Consider the following 17,784-nt stretch of genomic DNA (forward strand, 5'->3'; position numbering starts at 1 on the left):
TGCTAACTTAACAGTCTTACTTTTTGTCCCCACAGCAATCTTGGTATGTCGTGTAATAGGCACCAGATTAGATGGGTTTGCTGTACGGCTTTTGAAGGCCTTAGACTTTCTATCATGTAATTGAACAGCAATAGAAAAAGATACAGGCACACTGGGTTCCCGCTTGTTCTGTAAACATTTGAGAAAGTTATTGTTATCATAGCGGGGACCCGACACATATCACTGAGAGCTGGTATCAGTTGTTTTTGGTTCACCTCGAGCCGCTGGAGGAGGGTGTGGGCCCTGGCGCTGTGGCAGAGGCCGAAGAGCTCTCACAGGAGGAGGGGGAGGGCGAGCTGGGCCCGTAGGCTTTGGTGGTTGTGGGGCCTGGCGTTTTTTGGTTGGTATCTGGGGGCTCGCAGCAAAAGAGTGGGATAGTCTAGTTCCAGCATGCACCAGTTGTTCCATTTTCTCTGAGAAGCACAGAAGTGGAGATGCTGGAGAGAGTGATAATGTTTCCGGTGAGAGTGATTTTTGCTCTGGTGTTATTGGAGGCTGTAATATGCTGTCCTGGTTTCCCTGGCTGTTTTCCAGAAAGTCGTCCTTGGGTGCTGTATATTGGAGCAGTGCTGGTATGTCACAGTCTGTCTGTGGTGAGCTCTGTGGGCAGGGCTCAGCTGAGATTGTGTCCGTGAGCAGAGGTTGTTGTGGCTGAGTGGTGTTATCACTGTCCTTGTGTGATGTGTCAACCGCATGTCCATTCAGGTGCTGAAGTGAAGTCCTGTCGTCATTCATACTGTAACCAGGTGTGTGTGTGCCATTCAGGTTGAGTGGATTGGCACACATTGCAGAAGGATGACGGAGGGAGAAGTAGATATTGTCCTTTAGCACTCTTGAACCAAGTTTGTTTGGGTGGTGGCCATCCTGTTGAAACAGTTGCCTCTGACTCCAGAAAAGATTGAAGTTGTCAATAAAGTTCACTCCTTTTATATTGCAGGTTTTTTGCAGCCATGTATTAAGCCCAAGCAACCGTGAAAACCTGTTTGTTCCTCTTGCTGGGAGTGGTCCACTGATGAATGTTTGAACTTTCAGTCTTTTAAGTGTTTCAAAAAGTTCATTGAAATCCTTTTTAAGAAGTTCCGACTGCTCTTTATGAATATCATTCTTCCCCACATGAATGATGAGTCGATTTGCAGTCTTATGTTTCATCAGAATGTTCTGAAGTTCCCTGTTTACATCAGATGTTGCACTGTGAGCTGAGTGCCGCTGTCTGCTCGACCTTGAACCCCAGTTAGCATTAGTGTTAGCTACTGGCTGATTCTGTCTGTGTGTGATCACATTCATCAAATTTGGGGATTCCTCATTCATTAATACTTCAAATCTGTTCTCAAGATGTATAGGCAGTGGTAGGAGACCAGTGTTTGCAATCCTTGTCAGAGCCGTATCTGGGGTAGAGGATGCTACTGCAGCAATATGTGATGCTCGTGACAATCTGATGTCTCGAGTGGCTTTGGGTCTCGCTCCCTGTTTGTGCCATCGATTAGTAAAACGATCGGCTTGTTTCTCTACACTCAGTATGGCCTGTCGAGAAGCACTAGATTCATGGGACTCACCGGCTGTATGCTGAGGACGTCCATGACGAAGCTCTGTGGTGTGTTCCGTCTGGTTTGGTGGTCCCGCAATTAACTTTGTTTCAAGAATTGCAATCCTTTGTAAAAGTCTGTGGTAGTTGGAGCAGCAAGTAGATTCCAGAGGAGGCATTTTCTTATCCTTATGAATGTAGGCAGTTTTGTTTTCTCTTCCCCGGAATGTAAGCTTTCAGTGGGAGGCTGGTTGAATAAAATAATTCTGCTTTTTTTTTTGTAGTAATCCAAACGTTTGAGCACTGTGCTGATTTGCTGAAGTTAAAATTAGGTGATAAAAGGAGATAAAATATAGAAATATAAAAGCGATAGAGCAAAGCGCGGAGCAGTAAGCGAGAGCGTCCGAACAGTAGCTGAGCAGGAAGTAAAGAGGAAACAGTTTCAAACGCTGACATCCTAAAAGCCATTAATGGATTAAACAAGTGTTTTCTGAAATTTGAAGAAATGGTAACGAAAAATACAGCGGAGATTGCTAGAGTGCAAGAAAAGACGAAAAAATGCTGATTTGATATTTTTACAAGAGACTCATTCTGTGGATAATGATGTGAAGTTTTGGAAAGTTCAGTGGGGAGATATATGTTATTTCTGTCATGCCTCTCAACAATCAGCAGGTGTCGCTGTTCTACGCAATACATTTAAAAGACTTATAATTGAATCAATGATCTCAAATGAGGGAAGATGGATAATAGTGGTTTTTAAATTAGATAACTGCTTCTTTATAGTTTGCAATTTATACAACTATAACAATATAGCTCAAGGGAAAGCAATGTTTTTACAACTCGAAACCTGAAACCCTTAAAAACACATATAAAGATGCACACTTGATTATTGGAGGCGATTATAATGATGCAGATGATTCTGTAGATCGAGTACCTGTAAGATTAATCCCACACTCAAGATTCAAAAGTACTGCATATATGTGTGTGTGAACAACTGGGATGTTTGGCGTTTCTTAAATCCTGATATTAACGAATTTACATGAGCAATGTCAGTAGATCCCTACAGTCCAGAATTAATCTATGGCTTATATCTCCCTCTTGTCTGCAGTTTGTGACTGAATCATCACATAGCTATGCCCCATTTTCTGATCATAAACTAATTTCAATCCATTTAGCAGGAACAAAACAACAATGCGTCTCCCATAGATTCTGCCTGGAACTTTGAACAACCACGAGGAGAGGAGGGAGTTGTGTCGATATTATTAAGAATCAACTGTTGGGTAAGTACATTTTGTATTAGATTAACGTCATTGAGTTTTACATGTGTGACATGAATGAACCGAAAGAAATGCCCACATTGTCAACTGAAATAATTTACTGAGTTTGGCTAAAATTAGCCAGTAGGCTAAACTTTGAACGTATACAACGGTATACCATAGTATAAAGTATATTGTTTAATGATACAGTCAAAGTTATTACTGTAACTTAGTAATGTAGCCTTTTGAGAGTTTCTTTCAGAAAGTAAATTATCTGAAATGGAATGAAATGTTTAGCTGGGTTTTAAAATGTATGTTTTCAGTAACTGCTTTAAAAATAAAGGCAGAAGATCTTTTATACAACAAAATAAAATGTAATGCATGTTGATTAACTTTTTCTAATGTTTCATTCATGATTCATTCATCTTGTTCCATGTTTTTTTAAATTTAGCTGTTATTTATTTAAAATAAACAAAATGTATATATATATATATTCTCTTCCCTTAGATGCTGTGAAGAGGTGGAGCCCAAATGCTACAGATGGTGGATGGTGGATACAAAAAATAAGCCAAACAATGTGTTTAAAGGGGTATTTCACCCAAAAATTAAAATTGTCATCATTTACTCAACCTCATATTTCAATATTTCAAACCTGTATACCTTTCTATGTTATGCTAAACACAAAGATGTTTGGAAGAATGTTTGTAACCAAGTAGATGTCGCTTCCCATTAATGTTTCTCCAATAATGGTAGTCAATGGTTGCTCTATTTGCTTGGTTACAAACATTCTTCAGAATATCTTCTTTTGTGTTCAGCAGAAGAAAAACTCATACAGGTTTGGAACATGAGGGTGAGTAAATGAAAGAATTTTAATTTTTGGGTGTATATATATATATATATATATATATATATATATATATATATATATAATTCAGTATTTTGTATTTGGTATTTTAGTTTGGTTAACAAATGTTAAACATTGAAAAAATATTAAGAGAAATTTTGTCTGTTCAAGATCAATAAAATGTTGTGCTAAATCAGAACATGCAGCTTTTTTTCTTATGTCCACAAATAATGTGTTCTTGTTTGTGATGTACACGTGATTAAAACGTTTTATTGACGGTCAGGTCTGACTGGACCAATTTTGGACCTTTTTAGAACCTTTTTCAAGATGTGTAAACCTCAAGACTTGATTGCCTTTCACGATGTTACACAATATGTGTGTGATTATTTTAAATGCAGGCTTATATATACACTTGAATTATGCAGAAACACATTTAAACACACAAATGACGACACATTTAAACACACAAATGACGACACATTTAAACACACAAATGACGACGCATTTAAACGTCCAGGGACGCGCTGAAGAGACGTGGAATTCACGGCCAGAAAAGACGTTGAATTCACGGCCAAATGACGTCAAAGACGTCGGTTCAACTTCTATTTTGGAACTATTTTTCAACCATGACGGGACGTGTCGGGCGGACGTCTTTTCAACGGTCATTACACGTCCAAATGTTTGCTGGGTCACCACTGACACTGATACTCTTCCTAAAGCTGTTGATGCTGTTGGAAACTTCATAATCTCCAGCGTCTGAGGATCTAAAATGGTGAGATCTCCAGTCTGACCACTCAGTTTCAGTCTACCGTTGAATTTCCCATTAAGTTCTTCATTATATGTTGTGGGGATATTTTATTTTCTTACTTTAGCTATGAGATTTTTGTTCAGCTCCAAACGTCCAGTCCATCACCTCATCTTTCTGTATTTCAGTGAGCCCAGTGTGTAGCGTGATAGACTCTCTCTCTTTCACTGACACTGTTTCACCAAACACACCTGGAAAACACAGAGAAACAGTTCCACAGAGAAATAAAAAATCACTCTTTGTCCAGCCAACAGATCAAACGGTTTCTAAGGAAATCAAACCGCAGCAGGTTTCATTCTGACTCACACAAGAGGAACCATTACACTATATTTTACCATGAAGAAAACTAATTTTTAATGTTTCAACATTATCAGTATTAAATGACAAAAATAATCTGAGAATGAAACCTGCTGTGGTTCACAATTCTATATCATTGTTCATTCTTTTTCAGATGTCCACCACTGTTATGAACTCCTGAAGCTGTGCTCTGATTGGTCGTTACTGCTCTGGTGGGCGTGGCCGCTGCGCTGCTGTTGTTCTTTTGGTTTATGTCAGATCAACAAAAGGTTCTCAGAAGAAAACAGAACAGATATTAGAAATATAGTGACATCACATATCTTGGAGTTTTCGTTTAATTTCAAATAAATAATATCAACAGGAGGTTTAACATTTGGGTGCAAATGGATTTTAGGCCAACATGTTTACAATTTGAGGATGTAAATATAATAACAAATATTTTAATAATTCGATTTAGTTTTAGTACATTGACAATATAAAAACAATTGTAGAAGCAGTATTTCTATCTGTGCAGTTCGAACGTTATATAATAATTGCAATATTTCTGTTAATCTACCTTTTGGGACCATAGATGTGTCAAACAGGGAGATCCATTATGTCCTCTGATATTTTTATTGGTCATGCAAGTAATGAAGGCTTATTTTAAAACTAAAATCAATCCGATCAGAATAATAAATACATTATCCACCAAAATAATTCTCTCATTTTAGTTTCACTAATGGTTATTTACTTACTTATTCAGAATTTTTAGGACAATGTTCACTTTATATACCTCAAGGAGTATGTCAATCAATGGCATTCCCCCAGAACTTAAGAAATTGTTTGAACTTGAACTTATTTTTTTTATGATAATACTGGTGAATAAATCTGTGAATTTACTAACAATTCTCTATCCACAAATGTAAATGGGGAGGATTAAAAAAAAAACTCATTTTAAAATAGAAATAAGTCACTACTTGTATATGTTAAAAAAGAAACAAGAAATAACAAAACGAAAGGGGAAAAAAAACTAAATAATTACCAGTTTCTGAATTTATTTCTGCTTTCTCTTTTTTATTATATTTATCATAATATTTAATTTTATTTTAATTGATAGGCTAGCTCTTGTATTTTCATTGTTCAAAAGATTGCAATAAAAAAGCAGTATTTTTAATATCAAGCGTAAAGGAATAGTTCAACCCAAAAATGAAAATACTGTCATCATTCACTCAACCTAGTAGGGAAAAAAGCCTAGGCTACTATGGAAGTTAATGGAGTCCATCAACTGTTTAGTCAACAATCTTCCAAATAACTTATTTTGAGTTCAGCAGAAGAAAGAAACTCACACAGGTTTTCAACAATTTGAGGGTGAGTAAATGATGACAGGATTTTCTAAAAGTATAAACTGGTCTTTATCCATATAGATTCAGTTTTATATATCGCTGCCGTTATATTTGAATGAGCCTTTGTGACGTCACTTCCTGTGTATGGCGCCTCACTGTGGCCAAACAACGGACAACATCAGTAACTGTAAGCAACTTTGAAATGTTCATGTGCTGTTATTTTTAGTTTTCAATTAACACGTTGCAAAGCTAAAATAGGAGAGAAAATAATATGAAAAGGTTACCAGGTGGAAGAACAAAGAGAGCGACTGGTGAATTAAACACTCAGTGCTGGAGCGCCAACTAGTGGAGGAGCGGTCGTTTTTTAATGAAATAAAGAACAATCAGAAATCAAAAATGTTACTCAACAGTAAAAATAATCTTGAGTACCAGTGTTTCACATTCACATCTGATCTGAGAGACACAGATGGGCAGGTTCACTTCAGATAATACAAAATATAGAGTGATAAAAATATAAGTGCAATTATGTTATCATAAAAAAGACAGATTATAATATAAGTAAATAAAGTAAGGCCAAATAATAATAGAGTAATATAAATGTGCAGATTATTTCTGCAATAACAGCGTCACATCAGTTTTCACACAGAGATGAACAGTCAAACTCACACCGGAAACTTCTTGAATTAAATTGTTTCTAGAAACTTCTAGACGTGAAGAGACTGTTTAAGTATCTAAAACTCAGGATTAAACAGGATTGTCGTATAAAAACACACATTAGTCAGAGAAATACTGGTTTAGCACACACACATTCTTCTTATATAGTCCATACATGACATTTCTCATCAGATATTTTGGATAATAATTGCAGAAACGTAAGTGGTTTATCCAGTATGCATTGTATGCAATGAGTAACAGGTATAAAATGTGAGATTATTAGATTTACATTAGAGGATGAAATAAAGATGAAAGTTAGTCTAAAGATCAGTATGCAGAACATAGTACATGAAATATGTCTGTATGTTATCCTGTTGTTTCTGCACAGCTCAACATCACAGTCACAGCTAGATCTCCCTCATACTGGGGTTTAGAAGCTCACATCAGGAGAAATCTGATTTTTATTGATTTTGAATGTTGATAATGTCACAGTCCGGAGTCAGGGGACGTCTACACTCTTCAAAGGCACATTCTCCTCTGGGTTATTTACTGAAAGAAAACACATGAGACAGATAATATTAAAGAAAAGCTTTGCTTTTATATATATATATATATATATATATATATATATATATATATGTATGTGTATGTGTACATATATATGTATATGTATGTATATATATATATATATACCCAGCAAACACAAAAACGTTTTAAAAGCGTTTTTATCACGTCGTGAAAAGGTTGTGATAACGTTTTTATCCGACGTATTTAATACGAGAGATGTCGGGGTTTTTTTACGTTATAAATAGGTTTTTTTACAACGTTGCATAAAGTCGTAAAAACGTTGTTTTTTAACGTTAATGCGACGTTCTTAAAACGTAAATATCACGGTCTTACTTTCTGGACGTCGTCTTGGTTATAACCAGTGCTTTAAGTAGCCCAAAAGAGGTGCCGGTACTCTATTATTATTACAATATCATTCTGGCTTGGTGGGGTGTCAGCCAGCGAGTCCTCTGATTCTGACCTTGTTCTTTTACTACGAGTCTGAAGATACAGACACTGTAACTAAAAGAGGTTTGAATATTTCTTTGTTCAATTTTCACACTGATTATGGATTGGAGCTTTTAATTTTGGATTGGCGCAAAATTCTATTTCGCCCAAGGCAACCAAAGGGCTAGAGCCGGCCCTGGTGAAGCATAGTGGACCCGTTAAAAACATTGAAACGTCGCTGTAAAGAAATAGCCTATAGAGAGTTAATTCTTAGGAACTGATTTAACTTTACTTATTATATTAAAAGTTATGGATTGATTTATTAATTCAACATCATGTAACTACTTTTCCTTCAAGCAAAGGTGTCCAAAAAACAAAAGTATACTCAAAAAAGAAAAGAACTCACATCTCACAAAGAATACATGTATTAATACAAAAAAAATAAACAATATAGCAATATAAAATATATTAGAACTTTTATTATATTATGTATTATAACCATTTTAGCAAAATAAGAGTAATCAATAAAGAAAATACAAAATTTGTAGCCTATAACAAAAGTTAATTCCCAATCATGTTGACAAAACCAACTATACAAAGAACATACAGATACACAACTGTAATAAATAATGCTACAAATATTGATATATGAACAAGAACAAAAAATACAATGTTGATTAATAGGGCTGTAACGATACGCGAAATGAAACCGAAATATTTAAAGTGAATTTCGTTTGGTATGAATTGTATCTTAATTTTAATCAATGTTTCATCAACCAATTGCCTGGATTTAATAAATAAGAAGTAAGTTAAGCAGACAATAGATAATCACGACATGGAGGCGCCGGCGCCAGAACTGGAGCTTGTCTCATAAAATGAACCGAAACTGAGAAATATATCTTGTCTACTTTTAAACAGAAAAGTTAACCATGGCTCGCAAGGATTGTTGAGCCACGACAGATGTTTCCACTTTGAATTCTTTAGCCTGGCTGTTTTTTCTCCAGCATGTAAAGTGAGAAAGAAAATAACCAAAATGTAAATGTAAAAAAACAATGGTCGTCCAAAATGTTAAGTATACACTGGAGTTCTCCCTCTACACGTGCAAGATTTCAGTCATAGATAAATTGTGGCTAAATGGTTGCTTGATTGAGTGACGTCACGTGAAAATGATGAATTAAACTGTAACTTACAGTGCATACTTTTAGGTTAAATAAATGAGCTTACTTCCATTCATCCATTAACCAATTGCCAGCAAAACATTTACAAAACTATCAAAATCTCTCATCTACACATAAAATGCGATTTAACGGCCAAACAAACAGCTTAACCTAACTTGCCTCCAACAGTTAACATTAGCCTAACGGTTGAGATGCTAACGGACTTTTTCGAATACACTAAACCATTTCTATACAGTAAATATTCAACGGAAGCGAGTCATTTACATGAAAGAGGTGTCAGAAACATTTGTATGTACTAGTTGTGTAATTTTAGGGACTAAACTTACCTGAAAGTAGTTAAAACAACAGTGAGAGACGGAGTTTAGCAGCTTATCTGTTGAGCTGCCGCCCCGTTTCCATGGTAACGCCCTCCGCTCCAGTTCAGATGCGGTTCGAATTTTCAGCGCGCGCGCCCATTAAAACATGTAGAAGTCACGCAGCATTTACATAAATTTAGAATTGATGGAGTGAATTATTTGATAATCAGAAAACATATCCTGAAACTTGATTCATTATTAATGGATAGTAGGTATGTGGCCATCGTAAACTGGCTTATAGGCTAATTAGACCATTGGCAACCGCAATGCTAGCTCCACAGATGAGGCATACAGCTGTATCTTTAACGTTAGTGAAGAGGAATTCTGTCTCCCACTCCTCGTTAAAATAATAAGTCTTCTTCTTTTTTGCATGACCTGCATCATCAGCCATAATTAATCTTTTTTTCTTTTTTTTTGTTCAATTTATCTTATGTATGTACCGTCTGCCCGCGACCACCTCAACTCACAGAAGTTACGTTACGTTTTTTTTTTTTTTTAAACGTGCTCGACGTGCAGATTCAAAATATTTAATAATATTTTGTTATGTTTTAATGGTATATGAAATATTACCATCTCATTTTATGCCATCATCATAAATAATAATAATAAAAAAAAAAATTGAAAGATTACAATTCAGGCTATTTATAGAACGTGCTCGGAGGGCGACTCAGAGACTCCATGCGGGCTACCAGGTGCCCGCGGGCACCATGTTGGAGACCACTGGGCTAATATAATGGTAAACGTGGTGTAGAAATAAAATTGCAAAAACTACATGATATAGGCTAAGGCATGAACATGTTTTCTCATATACACAAATTTACAGATAACATGAGGAACAATTTATAAGCTTTAAGTCTTTTTTAATATATTTAAAATATATTAAACAGTGCTTCATATTAATATGCAGTTATTAATATGCTATTTAAGTGCTGTTGTTTATTGGGGTGCATGGTGTTTATACTACTGTGATGTTTAATGTTTTTATGGATGCATTATAGGCATATTTAAATTGTTAACAAATGTTCAGAAATAGGTGTAGCCGGCCTACTAATATACAGCACAAGTGTTTTCAACGAGATATAAACCACCAGATTTTTGCTGGATGTCTGCCATGCCAAATCATGTAGATATTTATGGTTTGCGAACGTATGTGCTTATAACTCATTTATTGACGAGCCAACTTGATTTAGCAAAAAAAGAAAAAACAACGTCCAATTGACTTCTGGTGCTGGCTGGGTTAGTTTGGTCTTGTTTCGTTTTTGTAGACAAACGTGATATCTAGGTTTTTTTGACTAAAGAAAACGTACCAGTTTGGTATTTTAACAACGTTTTTAAAAAGTCTTATTACAACGTAGAGATTACGTTATTTTAACGCCTGAATAAAACGTCTCCCAAAAGTCGTAGTTTGGTCTAGTTTCCTTTTAGTAGTAAACGTTTTTTTGACTACTTAAAGAAAACATACCAGTTTGGTATTTTCACAACGGTTTTAAAACGTTTTATTTTGGTTACATTATTTATCCATTTAAAAAAACGTTTTAAAAACGTTTTTAAAACGTTGTACTACAACATTACCTAATTGCAACCAAAATACAACTTTGTGAAAAGTTGTAAAAACGTTTTGTGTTTGCTGGGTAGTAAGGAGAGTTGATTTTGATTTATTATTAATGATGATAATGTTACACTGGATACATACTTCTCACACTTTCCTCCACTGGGTTATTTCTGTTATCAGTGGATTCTGAAAGAAAACACACGAGACAGATCATATTAAAGAAAAGCTTTGCTTGTATATATATATATATATATAGTAAGGAGAGTTGATTTTGATTTATTATTAATGATGATAATGTTACACTGGATACATACTTCTCACACTTTCCTCCACTGGGTTATTTGTGTTATCAGTGGATTCTGAAAGAAAACACATGAGACAGATCATATTAAAGAAAATCTTTGCTTTTAGAGAGAGAGAGAGAGAGAGAGAGAGAGAGAGAGAGAGAGAGAGAGAGAGAGAGAGAGAGAGAGAGAGAGTAAGGAGGAGTTGATTTTGAATGTAATATTTGCATTTAGATTTCTTAATATTAACACAATCATTTACAATTATACACACACAGTGACAGAGTCTGTTCGGACAGAAATCAGAAAGCGTAATCATACAAACTCAGTCTTTCATCTAAATGTCTGACAGGGTTGATCTAAATTAAAATAAGATTGTTATTATACTGACATATTTGATTTACTCACCGACTTTGACCCTGAATAATTTAGTTGTGATATTTCCTCCTTCAATGTTGTATAACAAATAAACTCCAGCATCTGTGGGTCTGCTGTTCTTGATAATCAGTGATCCGGTCTTATGATGCAGCTTCAGTCTGCCTTGGAGTATTTTATCAGCAAATGGTGAGATTTTCTTAGTCCCTCTTCTGATTTTAGCTAACGGAGTGAGTCCAAACTTCCACTGGATCTGTTCAGCTTTCTTTATTTTAGCAACACAAGTCTCCAGAGTGACAGATTCTCCCTCCTTCACTGACTTGGTCTCCATTTCATGTTTCTGAGCTGCACATACAGAAATCAGAAAAAGAAAATGAAGTAGTCAAGTCAAGTCTCCTTCATTTATATAGCACTTTTAACAATATGGACTGTTTCAAAGCAGCTTTACAGTGATGAAAGTAACAGAGAGTGTTTTATTTATAAAATTAGTAAATTTTACGTATTTAGGTATGGACGAATTTATCCATGTTGCTTTTACTACTTTGAAAAAAATTTCTCAGAGCCATCAGGAACTGTTTTATGCAAATGAGCGACGGAAGTGAATTAATCAAAAACTTTTAGCTTCAAAATGTACATGATTTCTCAATATATTAACAACTAAATGATGGTATAAATCTATAAACAAATTAAATGGCCCCAATTCTCATGTTTATTGTGATGTATGTGTTGAACCAATCATATTCTTGTCACGGTATACAAGTTCATTGCTTCCTTCTCGTCTCGTGTTTATGTTGTTGTATGAAAGCACGTGTGTAGTGGGCGTGAATGAGTGTCATTCCTTGATCCGCTCCAGCTGATCGTCATCACATCACCAGCTGCAGCCGATCTCATCTCACCATATATTCTCACAGTTCTCTCATCTCCTTTGTCAGATCGTTGGATGTTGTCTCTCCGTGTGGTGTTCCTGTTGGATTCGTTGGATGTTTGTCTCTCCGTGTGGTGTTCCTGTTGGATTCGTCGTCACCTCTTCGTTGGATTGTCGTTTGGGTTTCCACTGCACTTCACGGGTTCGTCTTCGACCATCGAGGTCCCTGCGTCATCTGTCCACACCCGTGTTCCTGTCGTGCTTTTCACTGTTCAATAAAGAACTGAGTTTGACCTGCGATTGCTTCCGTCCTGTTTTTGACAACCATGACAGAACGATCTGACCGTGCTATGGAAGCAGCAGGTTCGCCGACCTCGTTGGAGGAATTCCTTCAGCACAGCGCGAGAAGAATGGATTCTCAGGAGAGGAATCTAGGGGACACGGGTCGTGCGGTACAAGCTTTGGTGACGCAGGTGGGTCGAGCTCGGCTTTCCCGGGAGGAGAGGGAAAGGCGGAGGTCCCAGGGCCTCTGCCTATACTGTGGAGGTTCGGGACACTTTGCCTACAACTGCCCGGTAAAAGGCCAAGCCCGATAGTAAGTATGAGGCTACTATCGGGTGGGATCTCCGCCGAGAAGACCTCATCCACATCTACCCTCCTTCCGGTAAGACTGAGATGGTCAATTCACCAGCACGACTGTCAAGCACTTCTGGACTACGGGGCTGAGGGTAATTTTATGGACAGTACTTTTGCACATAGACTTCAGATTCCCCTTAAACCACTCACACAGAGGATTGCAGTACACGCATTAAATGGTCAAGAACTTCCCATCATCTCGCTCATCACCGAAAACATCACACTCATCACCTCAGGCAATCACTCAGAAACAATTTTTTTTTTATATACTGGATTCCCCCCTGGCACCTGTAGTTCTTGGACACCCCTGGCTCATTCATCACAACCCTCGTGTGGACTGGCAGCAAAGAGCTATTCTGGAGTGGAGCAAGGAATGTCATAAGTCTTGTCTGATGTCTGCTTGTCCGTCTGTGCCTGTTTTTGTGTTACAGGAGGAGGCAGGGGACTTGTCTAACGTGCCCGAGGAGTACCACGATCTGAAGGAAGTGTTCAGTAAGTCTCGGGCTGCTTCTCTTCCTCCGCATCGTCCCTATGACTGTGCCATAGATTTACTGCCAGGTAAGTCTCCGCCTAAGGGCAAGTTATATTCGCTTTCCAATCCGGAGAGGGAGGCTATGGAGAAATATATTTCTGATTCTCTGGCAACCAGTTTCATCCGTCCTTCCTCTTCTCCGGCGGGGGCGGGGTTCTTTTTTGTGGGAAAGAAGGACGGGTCTCTGCGACCTTGTATTGACTACCGGGGGCTGAATAACATCACGGTAAAGAATACTTATCCTTTGCCGTTAATGTCTTCAGCCTTCGAGAGGTTGCAGGGAGCGTCCGTTTTCACGAAATTGGACTTGCGTAACGCTTATCATCTGGTTCGCATTAGGGAGGGGGATGAATGGAAGACTGCCTTTAACACCCCCAGGGGGCACTTTGAATACTTGGTCATGCCTTTCGGGCTGTCCAACTCCCCAGCAGTCTTCCAGGCACTGGTCAATGACGTGTTGCGAGACATGATAGATCAGTTCATATATGTTTACCTGGATGACATATTGATATTTTCCTCGTCTCTCCAGGAACATGTGCAACACGTTCGACGAGTGCTTCAGAGGTTGCTAGAGAATGGGCTTTTTGTCAAGGCGGAGAAATGCGATTTTCATGCACAGTCTGTTCCTTTTCTAGGATACATCATTTCGTCTGAGGGAATGCGTGTGGACCCTGAGAAGGTTAAGGCTGTGGTAGAGTGGCCAAGTCCAGATTCCCGTAAGGCCCTGCAGAGGTTTCTGGGGTTCGCCAACTTCTATCGGCGTTTCATTCGCAACTTCAGCCAACTAGCCGCACCTCTGACTGCCTTGACCTCCCCCAGAACTCCGTTCAGGTGGTCAGATACAGCCGAGGCTGTGTTTGCCAAACTCAAGAGCCGCTTTGTTTCAGCTCCCATCCTCGTTGCCCCTGATTCTTCACGTCAGTTCGTGGTGGAGGTCGACGCGTCAGAGGTGGGGGTAGGAGCAGTCCTGTCCCAGCGTTCGCCCGCAGACGATAAGATGCATCCTTGCGCGTTTTTTTCTCATCGTTTATCCCCAGCCGAACGCAATTACGACATTGGTAACAGGGAGTTGTTGGCAGTCAAGTTAGCGTTGGAGGAATGGCGTCATTGGTTAGAAGGTGCGGGGGTTCCTTTTATCGTCTGGACCGATCACAAGAATCTAGAGTACATCAGAACCGCCAAAAGATTGAACTCCAGGCAGGCTCGGTGGGCACTTTTTTTCGGTCGTTTTGATTTTTCTCTCTCGTACCGCCCGGGTTCTAAGAACATCAAACCCGACTCTTTATCTCGCATTTTTGATCGTTCCGAACGCCCGTCTACTCCCGAGTGCATTTTACCGGAAACCCTATTTGTTTCCACACTCGTATGGGAGATCGAATCGAAGGTCAAGACGGCCTTAGGAGGGGTAATGCCTCCGCCCGGTTGCCCACCGAATCGCTTATTTGTGCCGGAGGGATTACGGTCCGACGTTATACAGTGGGGTCATTGCTCCAACGTGGCTTGTCATCCAGGAGTTAATCGTACTAAGTTTTTAGTCAAGCAACGATTTTGGTGGCCACTTATGGCTCGTGACATCCACAGTTTTGTTTTGGCTTGCTCGGTCTGTGCCACTGGTAAGACTTCCAATCGTCCGCCTGATGGGCTCCTTCAACCGCTGCCTGTCCCTTCGAGACCCTGGTCCCATATCGCTCTAGATTTTGTCACCGCCCTCCCGCCCTCCCAGGGCAACACAGTCGTTTTGACTGTGGTGGACCGGTTCTCGAAGGCGGCTCATTTCATTCCCTTACCCAAATTACCCTCAGCTAAGGAGACAGCGTTGACAGTCATTGACCACGTCTTTCGCTTACATGGCCTCCCGATGGACGTGGTCTCTGACAGAGGACCCCAGTTTGTGTCCAAATTTTGGCAAGAATTTTGTAAGTTACTGGGGGCGACGGTTAGTCTGTCCTCAGGGTTCCATCCCCAGAGCAATGGTCAGACCGAGAGAGCCAACCAAGATCTGGAGAGGGTGTTGCGATGTTTGGTTTCTAAGAATCCTTCCTCTTGGAGTCAACAGATTTCCATGGTGGAGTACGCCCACAATACGTTACCAGTGTCGGCTACGGGCCTATCTCCGTTTGAGTGTAGTTTAGGTTACCAGCCACCTATTTTTCCTAGTCTGGAATCCGAGGTCGCGGTCCCCTCCGCTCACGCCTTAATCCAGAGGTGTCACCGCACTTGGACTAGAGCCCGTGAGGCTCTACTCCAAGTGGGGGCGCGCACCAAGGCTAAGGCCGATCGCCACCGGTCAAAGCCTCCCGTATACGTCGTTGGTCAAAAAGTGTGGCTTTCAACTAAGAACATTCCTCTCCGATCCGTCTCTAATAAGCTTGCCCCCAAATTCATTGGCCCGTTCACTGTCACCAAGATCATTAGTCCGGTGACAGTCCGCCTTAGTTTACCTCCAGCGTACAGGAGGGTTCACCCCGTTTTCCATGTTTCAAAAATCAAGCCCGTGTTTCATGCTCGCATTAATCCGCCAGTCCCGGTTCCCCCCCCGCCGCGTCTCGTAGATGGGTAGACCACCTATTCGGTAAATCGCATTCTGGATTCTAGACGGAGGGGACGTGGATTTCAGTACTTGGTGGACTGGGAAGGTTACGGTCCGGAGGAGAGAAGTTGGGTTCCGGCTAGAGACATCCTGGATCACTCTCTGATCGATGATTTCAATCGACAGGTAAGGGAGTCTGGGAACGCCAGGAGGCGTTCCTAGGAGAGGGGGTACTGTCACGGTATACAAGTTCATTGCTTCCTTCTCGTCTCGTGTTTATGTTGTTGTATGAAAGCACGTGTGTAGTGGGCGTGAATGAGTGTCATTCCTTGATCCGCTCCAGCTGATCGTCATCACATCACCAGCTGCAGCCGATCTCATCTCACCATATATTCTCACAGTTCTCTCATCTCCTTTGTCAGATCGTTGGATGTTGTCTCTCCGTGTGGTGTTCCTGTTGGATTCGTTGGATGTTTGTCTCTCCGTGTGGTGTTCCTGTTGGATTCGTCGTCACCTCTTCGTTGGATTGTCGTTTGGGTTTCCACTGCACTTCACGGGTTCGTCTTCGACCATCGAGGTCCCTGCGTCATCTGTCCACACCCGTGTTCCTGTCGTGCTTTTCACTGTTCAATAAAGAACTGAGTTTGACCTGCGATTGCTTCCGTCCTGTTTTTGACAACCATGACAGAACGATCTGACCGTGCTATGGAAGCAGCAGGTTCACCGACCTCGTTGGAGGAATTCCTTCAGCACAGCGCGAGAAGAATGGATTCTCAGGAGAGGAATCTAGGGGACACGGGTCGTGCGGTACAAGCTTTGGTGACGCAGGTGGGTCGAGCTCGGCTTTCCCGGGAGGAGAGGGAAAGGCGGAGGTCCCAGGGCCTCTGCCTATACTGTGGAGGTTCGGGACACTTTGCCTACAACTGCCCGGTAAAAGGCCAAGCCCGATAGTAAGTATGAGGCTACTATCGGGTGGGATCTCCGCCGAGAAGACCTCATCCACATCTACCCTCCTTCCGGTAAGACTGAGATGGTCAATTCACCAGCACGACTGTCAAGCACTTCTGGACTCCGGGGCTGAGGGTAATTTTATGGACAGTACTTTTGCACATAGACTTCAGATTCCCCTTAAACCACTCACACAGAGGATTGCAGTACACGCATTAAATGGTCAAGAACTTCCCATCATCTCGCTCATCACCGAAAACATCACACTCATCACCTCAGGCAATCACTCAGAAACTATTTTTTTTTTATATACTGGATTCCCCCCTGGCACCTGTAGTTCTTGGACACCCCTGGCTCATTCATCACAACCCTCGTGTGGACTGGCAGCAAAGAGCTATTCTGGAGTGGAGCAAGGAATGTCATAAGTCTTGTCTGATGTCTGCTTGTCCGTCTGTGCCTGTTTTTGTGTTACAGGAGGAGGCAGGGGACTTGTCTAACGTGCCCGAGGAGTACCACGATCTGAAGGAAGTGTTTAGTAAGTCTCGGGCTGCTTCTCTTCCTCCGCATCGTCCCTATGACTGTGCCATAGATTTACTGCCAGGTAAGTCTCCGCCTAAGGGCAAGTTATATTCGCTTTCCAATCCGGAGAGGGAGGCTATGGAGAAATATATTTCTGATTCTCTGGCAACCAGTTTCATCCGTCCTTCCTCTTCTCCGGCGGGGGCGGGGTTCTTTTTTGTGGGAAAGAAGGACGGGTCTCTGCGACCTTGTATTGACTACCGGGGGCTGAATAACA

The 17,784-nt window shown here is 40.3% G+C and overlaps 2 protein-coding genes and 1 pseudogene across 3 annotated transcripts in view; all 3 read right to left on the reverse strand.

Annotated features, from left to right (window-relative positions):
* The window catches only part of LOC143734954 (uncharacterized), a 375,259-nt gene that overhangs the window by 121,704 nt on the left and 235,771 nt on the right, over positions 1-17,784 (reverse strand). The gene's annotated exons all lie outside the window — the stretch shown is intronic.
* Positions 1-17,784, reverse strand: part of LOC143735223 (uncharacterized) — a 395,094-nt pseudogene that overhangs the window by 27,623 nt on the left and 349,687 nt on the right. The window lies entirely within an intron of this gene.
* LOC143734907 (uncharacterized) overlaps positions 6,429-17,784 on the reverse strand; it is a 328,536-nt gene continuing 317,180 nt past the window's right edge. The window contains exons 8-11 of the mRNA XM_077225246.1: positions 11,511-11,822; positions 11,133-11,177; positions 10,960-11,004; positions 6,429-7,288 (exon numbers count right to left, since the gene is read on the reverse strand). Coding sequence (XP_077081361.1) covers positions 7,239-7,288; positions 10,960-11,004; positions 11,133-11,177; positions 11,511-11,822 — 452 coding nt within the window. The 3' untranslated portion in view covers positions 6,429-7,238. The remainder of the gene's footprint in view (positions 7,289-10,959; positions 11,005-11,132; positions 11,178-11,510; positions 11,823-17,784) is intronic.

The sequence above is a fragment of the Siphateles boraxobius genome, unplaced genomic scaffold, assembly GCF_051911475.1.
Source record: "Siphateles boraxobius isolate OS27281-9 unplaced genomic scaffold, OSU_SipBor_1 13, whole genome shotgun sequence".
Taxonomy (NCBI): domain Eukaryota; kingdom Metazoa; phylum Chordata; class Actinopteri; order Cypriniformes; family Leuciscidae; genus Siphateles; species Siphateles boraxobius.